The 13996-nt window shown below is 47.1% G+C and overlaps 1 protein-coding gene across 1 annotated transcript in view; it reads left to right on the top strand.

Annotated features, from left to right (window-relative positions):
* The window catches only part of T265_08277 (hypothetical protein), a gene marked incomplete at both ends in the record, with an annotated part of 74593 nt that overhangs the window by 22372 nt on the left and 38225 nt on the right, over window positions 1–13996 (top strand). The window contains 8 exons of the mRNA XM_009174025.1: window positions 1156–1261; window positions 1423–1554; window positions 3203–3274; window positions 4391–4543; window positions 6546–6666; window positions 8992–9453; window positions 10342–10574; window positions 12583–12933. Coding sequence (XP_009172289.1) covers window positions 1156–1261; window positions 1423–1554; window positions 3203–3274; window positions 4391–4543; window positions 6546–6666; window positions 8992–9453; window positions 10342–10574; window positions 12583–12933 — 1630 coding nt within the window. The remainder of the gene's footprint in view (window positions 1–1155; window positions 1262–1422; window positions 1555–3202; window positions 3275–4390; window positions 4544–6545; window positions 6667–8991; window positions 9454–10341; window positions 10575–12582; window positions 12934–13996) is intronic.

The following is a 13996-nucleotide window of genomic DNA, read 5'->3' as shown; positions in this document are numbered from 1 at the left end:
TCCTAGCGGTTCTGCTTGGGGAGTGTTGCACTTGATGATTCTGTTCTGTGGCAGAATCACTTGCATACTAACCGAAGAATGTTTCACCTTTGTGGCTGCAAATCAACCGCTTGTCCGACTGGTAACTTGATTTGGGTATACCAATTACGTTGGCTGGGCTTATTTCCGGAGCCACACACTTGCACTCTGACGGGTCATCTGCAACATCGTTAGAACGCAAACAACCGTTCAGATGTAGCATCCTTTCGGTGCCTAACTGCTATGCCACCCGAAGGAAGGACGAGGGCTGGGATACTGTCAGGTTGCCCAAGCCTAGACAGGGGAAGTCGAGAGGCAGAGGTCGGGTTCGAACCGTGGACCTTCCGGTCAGTAAATTCGCGCTTGAACCACTTGGGCCATCTCGCCCCCGACGCAAACTGTGAGCAGGTGGCCGGACGACATGTGGTCAGGTTGCTGCTCTGATAACCGCATCCAACCACGCCAGTACACCGATGTGGTCTGGGTTATCCACCGACGCGTCAACCTGCGGTCGGTCTGGATTAACAAAAAACCGCTATTCCACTAATATTCTCATATGAATACCAGTTTGGTTTTCACAGAAGGCTTTCCTGGAACCCACCTAAATTTCTCTTTCATGATGTTTTTCTTCAACTGAATTTACCGCCTCATATTTCGGTTGGTACGATATTCGAGACATCGGAGTACATTGTATGGACGTATGGGTTCCAGGTGAGTCTCCCGTGGAAACCAATTTGTTACGCAGATGAGGTACGCAACATGGGTTCAAGCAGAACATGGGTTTGACGATGACTGCGCCTACTTGATGAGTCCCAAAGAAGAGCGTAACCGGCCGTGGGCTGTCGATGAGATTTCAGCAACCTTATGAGTAGTGTAAAAGACCGCTATGTTAACCGTACAAGCATTTGGGGGGTGGAAATTCTTCAGTGCGGTGTAGCATACGAACCGGTTGGTTTATCTGTGACAAAACCCCTAGCATGACTAGTTGTAGTCTATTATGAGAAGCTACCAGACAACGTCCCGTACCAAATCGTAAGAAGAATTCCTGTACGTTTTGGGAATTCTGGTGCATATATACGATAATAATTAGCTGTCCGGAGATTCAATACACTGTTTCTTCTCTTTTGTTTTTCACAGGGCTGCTGAATTGGCTCTTCGCGCCACCCTGTTGAATGCCGAAGCCCTTTGCAGTCGCGGGTTGTATGCGGAATGTGCGATGAGCTTATTTCGTCTCACGTCTGAGGTTAGTACTTTGAATAGACGGTCACTCACTTTTCTGCGCGAAAGGTTGGATTGCCGTCACTCGGATTTCCGTTGTGTTCCCACTCTCGTCGCAATATCCGAATCGCTCAGCTCTGCGTTTATTACTGTCTGCATCTTGTTTCGCATTTTTCTTCTGTTTAGGATGATGATCTTACCAGTGGCCTCATGATAGAACAAGCTGCCCATTGTGTCCTACATCTTCGGCGTCCGTTACTGCGCAAATTCGCCTTCCGCATGGCTCTGGCCGCTCATCGATACAATCGTGCCAAGCAGGTTTGTTTTATATATCCATCGCTGATTTCAAGAATTGTTTTTCGACTCTTTCTTGAAGGCGTATATCCGGTTATGTTTGCCTGCCTATTTCAGGGGATATTGTCAGGATACCGTCACGAAGAGACTGGACCTTACCGTGGTGTGGCGGTTTGCGCACCTCAGCAATCCATTGAGCTATACTGGAGAGTGTCCCCGCGACACTCACAGAGTCTCTCATACCAGGTTGGTCAATGGTTAGAGGTCTGACAAACACAGTCAGGTTGGCGGGCGGGGGTTGGAACATGTGGCGACTTGGTCCGTAGAAATGGTAATGCATTTGCATTTCCCGCCAAACACCGCTGCCTTGCGGGGCTAGGCTTTTGAGCCAAAGGTTTTGGTTGAGGACCCTAATCGTCCTCCTGTCTAGGTGTGGGCGTCCTGACAGTATTCCAGCCCTCGTACAAATACGGCAGTGAAGCATCGGTGTTGAACACTGATGTCAAGCTGTCGATGATGATGTCAGGGTACCCCAACGTAAACAGGAGAACTAATAGGCTTGTCGTTCAGAGTCATTGGCTCAAAAGCCTGACTACAATATGACTTTAATTGATGCAAGACCGCCAGAGAAATCCAACTTCCTTAGAACACGTGGCCGCACTTGTTTCTTCCCTCAACCTAGAAGGTTAAGCGAATATAGATCTAATACACTACTCATAAGGTGACTGAAAATTCTTCTGCTTAGAAACATCATAAACGAGAGATTCAGTCGGGTTCCAGGTGAGTCTCCCGCAAAACCAAATTTGTTTGCAAATGAGTGTATTTCGCTAAGTCAGGTGACTATGTTTCGAATTTGTAAGGGTAACCTGGGCATGAGCGACCCCCAGTCGAGTTTCCTAGTATCTGTTGAGTTCTTCGTCGGAATCATCTAGGAGTTAAGGGCTCAACTAGGTATGTCATCTGTTTGAAGATCTGTCATGACCCAATCCCGTGGTTGAATCCGATCTCTCTGTACGATTATTGGCAGTCTTTGGCCAGCCCAAAAGTCCACCATTCTGTGCTGTGACACTGATGGAAGCGGAGAGTAAACAGTGGATCGATTGAGCAATACCTGTTTTTTGGATGTTGTACATTCTTCATTTGTTCGATAAACCGTATGGTATTGTTTTTTGTACAGCGAATTTGCTGACCGGAAGGTCCGTGGTTCGAACCCGACCTCTGCCATTCGACTTCCCCTGTCTAGGCCTGGGTGACCTGACAGTATCGTAGTCCTCGTGCTTCCTCCGGGTGGCATGGCAGCTAGGCACCGGAAGGGTGTTACAGCTGAACGATTTTGTACAGCGAAACTCCTCTACAGTAGCCTCAGACCAGATCGCTTGTAACCGGTCACTCGAGAGATTGATAGATTAAACGTCGTGAAGGCGTAGTCCGGAGTTTGCTTGTGAATCTGGAAGCCTCAACAAAACCATGAACTATCATCCCTCCAATTCAGAGGAGAAGCAATGGTAAAGTGGGGATCAGTTTGCTTCACATTGCTATCTGAAAGGCATACCCCAATTCATCAATCTCCCATCATGGATACATATCGAAAGGACTCAAACTGCGGGTTTGTATGGACGGATGTCTCTCCTCGTCTTATTTAGGCCTTGCTTTTGTTTTTCCTCCATCGCAGGCTCATTTAGCAATTCGGAGCTATCGACTGGCGGCTCCTTTGCTTGCTGGACGCTGCTGGAGCTTGGCTGAGGTAAGTACATAAATTAGTTTTCTCTTCAGTTGAGCGTCACTCACTCAGTTGAATCTTAAACTCCTTTTAACCTCTTTCATGATTGTCTCTCGCCTTCGTATCTTTTTTGCTGTGGTTATACGTAAGTCAACAGTGGTCTGGTTCTGCTGTGCCAAGAATTATTCCACGCCGAACTTCGTTCGTTCACTTTTCTTACCGTAATTTTCGACAGCTGACTGAATCGCATTTCTGGTCAAGATGAAGGTGTGCGAAATGCGACAAGCCTAAGGGCGCCAACCTCCCCCACGGATCGAACACGTGAACTCATAAAGGAGGCCTTGAATTATCAAGCGCCTCTGGAATGAACGGGAACATAGTGTACTAGCATCCTTGAGAAGTCGTTTCCACTCAGTACGGCGTTGTATCATAGCAACGTGGACTTGAGTAGCGTGTAGGCTCCGATTATCCAACTCTGACAATTGTTAGGGGGCGAGATTGTGCAAGTGGTAAGAGCGCGAATTTACTGACCGGAAGGTTCGTGGTTCGAATCCCACCTCTGCCTCTCGACTTCCCTTGTCTAGGCTTGGGCAACCTGGCAGTATCCCAGCCCTCGTGCTTCCTTCGGGTGGCATGGCAGCTAGGCACCGGAAGGGCTACAGCTAAACGCTTTTTTAGGTATGTAGACAGACAGATATCGATCTGGCTGTAACTATCCTTATTTACGGCCATTACTACCTTTATCTTACTATTCTTACCATTCTCCTGCCAGCATTGGACAGCTGTACAAGGGTTGAATCTCTCCATGGCTAGAGTTAGTTGTGTCGATCCTCGATGGTTGCTTCGCTAGTCCGCTTCTTTTGTGAGCACTCACGTGATTTTTGGTTGATGAATTCACAAGAGCACGACATATTGTGAAGCAGCCGTTTCTGTGAATCTGCTTCCTTGACAGTCCTCATATAGGTTTTTAAGGAATCCGCCATCCCATGACTGCGCACAGTAATCCCTCGAAAGTAGGCCACACTGTCCTTCTTTTCCAGGCCTCGAGCAGTGGCTAAAATCCTTTTTTTCGTGGTATCTTTTTCTGCGAGTGGAATAAGACCATCGTCATAATCTATCTCTGTGCAATATTATCTGCAGGATCATATCAACTACAACATTGGCAAGCAGGCCTATCTAATTGGTGATTTGGCCACCTCAGCAGCTTCCTTGCGGAAAAGCCTGGTACGGAACAGCAAGCAGTCGGTCGAGAGGCAAGCTTTATTTGTGCGGGAATATTTGGTTGTTCTGAAAGTAAGTTTGGCTTGAACCAATGGTGTACGTAAAATAAGTGAACGTGTGGTCATTGATGCGTTCCCAGCTGGGTCTGGTTGTCGGTCTGTTCGCTTGTCAACAGCCCATGTTCGGCGCGACCGTACTGTGCTTTCGACGGTGGCCTAATGACTATTTATTTATTGGTTGCTACTCTTGCCGTTGTTTCCACCATCTTCCAAGGAAGAAAGTGTTCTCTGAAGAAGTTTTGGCCATGGAGAAAATGGTCAGGTGATCTGGACTATTTGGTGCCAGTTCTAGTGCTGCTTAACTTGGCGATACTTGCTCACCCTCACATCTTGCCGTGTCATAATCAGGGAAAGAGGCAGTCCTTCGCGCTGTTGGTGACAATGTGTTGGGAGTGCAGACTCGCTGTTTACCANCTTCGCGCTGTGGTGACAATGTGTTGGGAGTGCAGACTCGCTGTTTACCAGAGTAAGGTTTTGTGACAACTCCGGGTGAAAGCTGACAAGACTATTGACCACGTGAGCTACTAGCCCGGAGGCTCGGACGCAATCCTGGTATTTCGACTCCTCTTGGACAAAGTGACAATACCTTGATCGCTGGGTTTTTTCTTTGGGTTCAGTGGTAGCTGTGCAACGAACGATTCAATGATTGCTCCATTATACCGGTCTCTTTAATCAGATAGGATGAGAACGAAACCAACATGACCTTATGGGTCTTGGAGAGGACTTTCCAATAGAACCAGTATGACATTACTGGTGTTGTGAGCTAGCTTATGTGTGATGAAATCCCACTGTTTATCATATTTCCTTACACCCCTTTCCATGGTATGGAACCCCCCGTAGATTGACTTCAGTCCCAATCCGTGTACATTTTTACCGAACGAAAGGATGACGGACGTCCCTGTTGGCTGTTGGTAACAGGATATCGTTTACACCTATTCCGGTCGTCAGCATGCTACTTGTAACATACTGTCCATCGCAAACAGGTGACAATATCACTTTCTTCGTTGTTTTATTTTTGGCAGTGGCTACATTACTAAGAACGGCCACAATGAGGCGGGATCTAGGATCTGCCGCCTCATCATCATCGACATCATGACATCAGTGTTCAACACTGATGCTTCACTGCCGTACAACCATGATCTATTTGAAAAGAAGGGAGTAAAGGCGGAAGGGGAAGGGACTTAGTGCTAGCTTACCACAATCATTCCGAGGTTCCTACACCTCCAGACATTCACTCAGACGATCTGGATAGAAACTGACAACAAGCACGCCACTGATATCGGTTGGCAGCCATATCTTGTAGTGTCTCCAACCAGGCACGGTGAGGATTACGCGGTCCCCATCCTGGAAGGCGAGTAGCACCAACAGCACCCAAGCGTTTCGTGATTTCTTTCATACTCCTTTGCCAAGTCAAGGGTTGGCCACCTCTCTGTTTACGCCACTCTGAGTTGGGCATGGAAAAGAGCACTCTCTTTGGTAAACGATGGTTTGGCATACGCAACACACGTCCCAACCAACGCAGCTTCTGGTGTTGAAGACATTCTTCAATGGAAGTACCCGTTACACAACCGAAAACACGCTTTCTAACTGCCTCATTACGGATTCGCCGACACCAGCCCACGCGAGCTATGGTTCGAACACCTGAAGATGTCTCAGTTCCGCCGCTCGAATAGGCCAAGTCTCACATCTGTACAACAAAACAGCCCGTACTATACACACGTCCCCTGGGATTCAGGGATACATCACTTTTTACGGCATAGGTGTCTCTAATTAACAAACGCGACCCGAGCCATGCAGATTCGTGCATTCACCTCATCTGTCACACCACCATCAGAACTAATACCTAAAACGCTCCACATGTCGCCTTATAATTTCTGTTTGCGTCTACAGACATTGAAGTGTGCCCCCACTCTGAAACCAGGTTTACATTCTCCACAAAAGCCTTCTGTAACAAACTACCCACCAAACATTCCTTCTCTGCCGCGCATTCGAAAACTCTTTCTGTTCTATTCCAGAAACACTTGTCAATTGCCGCCACAGACCGTACCAATCGAACCATGCCAGAATTCCCTCTTCCAACTGTCCGTCTAAAAGATGTGAAAACTATGGTCGGTAAACCCACGCGTCTATCCAAAGGTGAGTGCGCTTCCTGTTCTATCCATCGTTTCATTTCTCTCGACTCTCCCAATTTGCTTGCATCCTGAAACTTTTACTCGATTATGATTGTGCTTTGATACTGTGCTCCAGTGTGGCTAGACTCGTTGTGTGTGTGCTTGCACGTCGATACAAGTAAGATTTTGGTTTCATTTATCTGGCAAAGTTCTTGTCAGTGTTACTCTAGCGGTACCGGTACACTGTTTCCGCAGACTGGGTAGATTTAGGAAAGAACAGTCGTCTTATTGAAACCGTCACCACCGGGCGGGCCTACACAAGCACCATGAACTCAAATCCAACCCTATCGCACCACACAAGCGGTGCTCTTCATACCCCCCCCCCTAAAGTTGTGTAGTTGCGACGCTCCAAATTCACACTCCTCGACTGTTGGACGTGGTGGTCTTCTGTGATGGATTTTTCCACCATCGAAGAGAACGTTGGGACGGCTTACGGTGTGTTTTGAACATGTGATTCCCACTGGGTAGCGCAAAGATTTTTTGGACGAGGCCCAGTGCTCCGGTCGAATCACGGTTAGAAAAGCTTTTTTGCATTCAGCTACGACTTTCCAGCCCGGTACGTGATATACCAATTCACTTCAATGGGTTGCCCAAGGTTGAACAGTACGGATAGGTTTGTCCAGGTACATTCCCATTCAGCTCAACTGTAACTTTGCTCTCAATTCGATGCAATCAGACAGCCCACAGTCAGAAACACCTACTCTGTTCATACCGTCCCATATTTATGTAAGCCTGTGATGCTTTGTTATTGGAATGCCAGCAGTCTGACAATGTTTTTGTTTTCTCATTTTCCCGTTAAATTTACGATGCGTTCACCATTACTGTAGCTCATTTGCAATCACCAATCACTGACAATACCTCAAGTAAGAAAGGCCTTTTTTCGGTTTTGAATGTCTTGTCTCACATTCCGTTTCACGCTAATAATCTTGTACGCTTACGCACGCCTTCTGTGAACACACACATGCAATACCCCCTCACTCCCCCCGAATAGCCGTTCTTTCCTTATGTACTTTAAGTGTAAATAACGGACGCCGAGTTCTTGTAATAACCCAGAGAGGATTTTGTCCCCCACTACTCATAAGATTGCTGAAAACTCCTCGACAGCCCACGACCGGGTTCCCCCTTCTTGGGGCTCATCATGTAGGTGCAGTCCCCGAGTTTCCGTCAACCTTATGTTCTAGGATTTTGTCCTGTTTCCTCTGCCGTACCGTTTGCATCCATTGTACGGCACCTGTGTCACAAACCGGAGCAGACGAACTAGTGTTGAACACTGATGTCATGCTGTCGATGATGATGATGACCGGACCGCTCCCACTCCCATTCAGTTCAGTTCTGTCCCACATACGAAGCCAGAATCAACGGTCCACCGATTCTCATGCTCATGCGTGTCCTCAAAAAACGATCAGATCATGGTCTTGCAGCGAAGCCTGACAACCTGATCTAGGGGGCGAGATGGCTCAAGTGGTTAGAGCGCGAACTTACTGACCGGAAGCCCGACCTCCACCTCTCGACTTCCCCTGTCTAGGCTTGGGCAACCTGGCAGTATCCCAGCCCTCGTGCTTCCTTCGGGTGGCATGGCAGTTAGGCACCGAAAGGGTGCTACAGCTGAAAGATCTCAAAATCAGTCGAGTTGACCACTGCACTCTGTTTGAATGGGGATTCCAAGACAATATACGAAAAGTGTTGGAATCACCACTGCATAACTTCAGTTCAAGACTCTGTCTTCGCCAGAAAAGAAAAACAGAATAACTCAATTTCTGATGACTTTCTGGCCGTCATCTCCATTGTGCGGCTTTCTGCCACTTCCCTCTGGTTTTAGTGAACTAAGTGTATTTTTTCACCACATGGTTTATCACACTATTTGAACGCCAATGCAGTTTGCCCCTGTAGTTGTCGGATTTCCTAAATGAGCCAACTTGTTGGTCCGAACAACGCTAGTACTGCACAGTCGGTCGTTGTCGTGTGTCCCCGTGTTTATATCTCGCTGCGCCATCCTTCGAACGCACACTATATGCACGTCACTTTTGGTTTTCCGTGACCCCAATTATGATGGGGATACATCGTGTATCGACTACGCAAGCTGTTGGAATTCCCAACATCCTTATTTCCTCATTGTTCTTTCTTTAACCACCGCACAATGGATTCCAGTTATACCACAATCCTGAGGTCTTGCTGTGTTGCTCGCTCGCTTTGCTTAACGGTGGTCTATTGTTATTGATCGTGCGTATGCGAGTTTCACACTAGTCTACTCCGTGCGTGATCGATCGGTCTGTTTTCTTGTCTCACACAGAACTACCGATCGAGGCTCGTGGTGTTCAGTTCACCGATGATGACGAGGACTTTATTTCGCCCTCAAGTTTATCCAAGGAAGATCTACACGAAGGTTCGAGTCGAGTTGGTTTTAAATTTCCTTGGTGGATGGAGGGTACAGATATGAGCGACTCCGAGTCAGACAGCGATCAGGATGGGAAGACAGAGCAACGAGAGGAACCAGAAAACCTTTTCAATCCGTTTGATCGACCTCCGGTTGAATGCCAGCCGGTGCGTGATAGCATTGTGCTGACCAATTCACGGGTTGCTCGCCGACTGGAATTGCTGCTCCAACGTTCCACTCTCATCGCTACTGGCAAGAACACTTCGGAACGGGAAAATCACGCGGCGGCTAGGAAACTCTCAGCTATCTCCAACCCATTCACCATGTTGCATACACGGAGATCAGTGCGACACCAGAAACCGTTAGTGCCTGCCGGAGGTAATTTTTTGTTTTGCACCGTTCCCTTCCGTCCAGGATCCCTGAACGTGGTTATCCAGTTATTGTTGATCGGTGTGTGATCGCTTGATTTGTTGAACTTGACTAACGAGTCGCTCTCGAGCGACTGTATTCGAGACGTTTTTTTATGAAAGTAAGTTAATTTCCACACTTGAACATCCCAGGTTTGCCGATGCCCTGATGCTCGCAATACAGTGCACAAATCGCCGCTAGACACGGACGATGTTGCCTAGGTTAGTGAAAGAAAGCATTTTCAGCAAAAACTTGCCTGGCTCGACTAGCGCTTCAACCATCAACAGAGTGAAGAATGGGTCGAACCCTGCGGTTGCCAGTGTGTTCTGGCCAAATCCAGCAAGATGGATGGTCCGAACCCGCACGACTGTCGTGAAATTTGGACTCTGCAACGACGGGAAACAAGTCTTGATCGTATCGAAAGGGCATTGAATTGATGCGTGCTGCCCGTGTATCACTGTTCTAGTCTCACCAATTGGCTTTGGTCTCTCCAAGGTCGGGTCGAGATTATCTTACTCATGTTTAAACTGGACCTCCAAGAGCTATTGAAATCCCAACCAAGCAAAAACGTTAACTACTTGTTCCAAGTGCTTAGCGCGCGAATTTACTGGCCGGAAGGTCCGTGGTTCGAACCCGACCTCTGCCTCTCGACTTCCCCTGTTTAGGCTTAGGCAACCTGGCAGTATTCCGGCCCTCGAGCTTCTTTCTGGTGGCATGGCAGTTAGGCACCGAAAGGGTGCTACAGCTGACCGGTTTTATGGTAACTGAATTCCAGCATTTCCCTCTAGTGTATTGTGACCAATTCTTATGTTGTTGACGCGGACACTCGTCCTGTTCTTCTTCCTACCCTACTTCCAGAGTCCATTACTTGTCAAATTCCTCTCACAAACCCGATGCAAATCACACTGGTCTTTTCCAGTTTGCATTTACTCTGGTCCTTCCACCCGAATGCCAATTGTCCCGATAATGCGAATATCAGGCCAGTCTCGAATGAGACCCTTCCGGATGAGTCTGCAACACATCGGTCAAGGCAGTGCATGTCGACGGAGATAGTCTCGGAATTTATAATGCTACCGGAAGAAAGCAAAACGGTAAGGCTTGATTTCTCATCTCTACTCATCGTTTCGTCTTGATTACAAACCCCATCTGTACACTGCCATTCATCGCAACTGCTCACGCACTGTCAACCACTGTTACATATCCTGGGGTGTTATGAGCTTGCTCCATCCTACATGTCTGAGACCATCACCGAACATGGTTTCCTCACGCGAATTACTGCCCACCTACCCCACTACTTTATTGTTCTAAGTAGTTCTACTCTGATCGGCTTCTCCTGTAACGAAATCTCCGTACGACTGATTGTGTCGGCAAGACCACCAGTTGAGTTCGAACAGTATTGATCGAATACTCAGATGGTAGAATTCTTCAATGAGTAACACCAAGTAGAAAAGTCAAAATGTCCCTGAATGCGGGCTGGCTTGGTCTTCAGGGATTTTTGCCGACCAAATACTGACTTAAGCCTACTTGACTTGATTGAGTCTATAACCCCTGAATAGTTGTTATCTACACTGCTTTATTTTCGGTGACAGGTCAGCGGCAAACGGACTTAGTCCTTTGGAAAACCTGACAACTCCAGTGGTTATCATAGGCGCTTCTTGGAGAACTTTCCCCAGGCTTTTCATCACAAACAAGGCCCTTGCTTATCCATGTTCCACAAATTAGATGAGTTTCATCCATGTTGATTATATCACCATCTAGGAGATCTGTTAAATATTTGCTGAAGCAGACGTGATTTGATTCTCCGGAGCCGGTCATTGAGAGTCATAGAACCGACGCGTCCGAATGATCGGCTCAATTTCACCATCTGGCCATCTCTCCTAATCGTTCCAAACCGCTGCTTCATACAATCCTTTAGTAACATGAAGTTTTTCACCCACAACTCTACGGGCAGAATTGACGTTTGTTTACGGCCCTGAAGAACCGGTTCCCGTCTCTGATTCAGTGGGATGTCCTTAATTTATATCGGGTGTTAAAAATAATCCGTTACTGTGAAATCTTTCCCTGATAGACTGACTTTAGTGTACCACAGAATGAATGAACTAATGCGAATTCCCCTGAACTATGCCTGAATTGCATTATCGATTATTTTGTTCTCGTTTCCCCTGGCTTAGTTTACTGAACGGATTCTACTAGTAGCGTAGATGGTCGTTGGCTACGCTACCTGAGCTACCGACATTTTCCTCTATAGGATTCTAATAGTATTGTATCAACTACACTCCCCAATCTTTCTGCGTGATATGTGGTGTGTTCCGATCGGTTATCGGCGACGAATTCATTTCCGTAGTGTTGGTGCAACCTCGTTCATCAGGGCGAAAACGCAGTCCTGATATCATTGTTTTCAGGAAGACTAACCACTTCTCTGTGTTCCAGTCTTTGAGTCCTTATCCGGAACAAGGTCCGTCTCCTTTAGTGCTTTGTCCCTCATCTGGCGTTCGCGTACCTCAGTGTCACATGACTTGTTTTCTAGACGACCAGCTGGACGAACGGGTAGTTCTTAGTGGTCTGGTCAGATCAGACTGCCTCCTCTGGCCTGAAGTTGTTCTGCCGCGTCTGACTGCAATCGAGTGAATTGAATTGATGAGATGTTACTGTATTCCCTGCATTGTATGTCGAAGTGCAGTGTGTCTAGCAGTCTCAAGTAATGCCAGAACACGTAATGTACTGTTATCCAAGGTATAACGATGTATTGGTTAGTTTCATTATGAATACAATTCACTAGAATACCCATCCAGACTTTAGTGAGAATCTTGGTTGGAGTGTACTTGTTCACTGCTAACAGTGGGACAGTCTTTTGTGAACACACTATTCGGGTACCCTTTCCCCTCCCGCTTCTTAATCCCTCGAGACTATTCCCGACAGTGATTGGGCATTGATTTATTATTTCTGTTATCAATTTATTATTTATTGTTAATTTATCAAATTCCTGGGTATTCGGAATGTCAAACGTAAATATGGATGACTTGCTCTGTCTAGTACCTGTTTTTTCCTCGTTCAGCCCAGTTTTCTTAGCATCTGTTTGTTCTTTTGCCTCTGTTTCAGCTTGAGATCGGTCTCCTTACCAAAGAAACGGGCCACTTACAGATTACCGGATTGAGTTTTGACTGGACCTATTCACACGGTCAGAAACAGTCACAGGACAAACCTATTGTCACGTTCACTGCGGGCGACCCGTCAGAAGATCGTCCCATCGAAGGCAGGGCTGTCACAAACGGCACTGATGCCTCTGTCACCCAACGCGCTTCTTCTGACCAGTCCTTCGAGCGAACTTGTGTCCGCGGTAAAGTTTTGTTGTTGGAACCGAGTAAAGGTACGATCGCCGCTCACGTCAACCCAAAGTCCCTATCATCTCCTCTCACATGGGATGTGATTGACCCTGCCCCCTTGCTAAAAGTGAGTCGATCTGGTTTCGATTGAATAGACCATGAGTTCCACCTCGATAAACAATGCCTTCTTCGTGTACCAACTTCTTTTTCTGCGCTTCCGTCAGTCATTCTTCATCAGAAATTTCAAATGCTGCGTCGCATGTTCCGCTCTATTATCATTTATTTTTCAAGAGCATGTTCACAAATGTAAAAAGTGAATGCAAGCGATGAATGCCAAAGGGTAACAGGAGAATATGGGAGAAAAGAGAGAAACGTCTCATTCGAAATCATGCCAAGAACACTTCCAGTCTGATGAGGTGAATCCCAAAGTATGTAAAGATTTTGGTATGGAAACACGCGCCTAAAGACCAACAACCGAAGAAAGGATAAACAATGTTGAATGCTCTCCAAGGCGCGATAGGCGCTAGCACAGTCAGGACTCGCACATCAGGATCAAAGTGTCCGTCATACTGGATCTGGTGTGAGATCAAAGGTACACAAAGGTACATTCAACGCCATGTGCCACGCATAAAAGTGTCATAAGTACGCAGAGCCCACAATTGCGAGCAAACACAAGTCACCTGACTGCGACTTTGAAGTCCCAGTCCAATAACAGCCTTAGCTTGTCTAGCAGTATTTTCCGGCCTGATTGAACCGAATGTGTCAGTTGTCTCCCTGTAATAACGGTGTTTTCTTGGTTTAGTTCTCGGTCTGAACCTTCCAAGCTGGCGTTCCCGTCAAAACAACTAACCAAGGTGCACTACGCCCAAAACCATTTAGAGCTCCTCGTGTGTAAAGTGTTTGCGGTGACAACATTTTGGAAACTCCACTGCCTTGTGGACACGCTATTGGCAACCGGAAATCGGTGGACACTGGTTCATGATTGGCTGTTGGGTCCAGACTTTTGACCAATCCAAACTTGTTTTGATGCTGGACCGGCAAGTGGCCCCATCTTTTGGCCAATCGCTTGCCGGATAGGCTTCTTGGCTGTAGCAGCACCTAACTGTGAGTGATAGGGCGGTATCGATTAGGAATTCCGCCCAACACTCGTAGTTACCCACCACCGGGAACCCGTGTTTCCACTATATATA

Source organism: Opisthorchis viverrini, assembly GCF_000715545.1.
Source record: "Opisthorchis viverrini unplaced genomic scaffold opera_v5_210, whole genome shotgun sequence".
NCBI lineage: Eukaryota > Metazoa > Platyhelminthes > Trematoda > Opisthorchiida > Opisthorchiidae > Opisthorchis > Opisthorchis viverrini.
The sequence above is the reverse complement of the archived record's forward strand: the minus strand, read 5'-3'. Positions and strand labels throughout refer to the sequence as shown.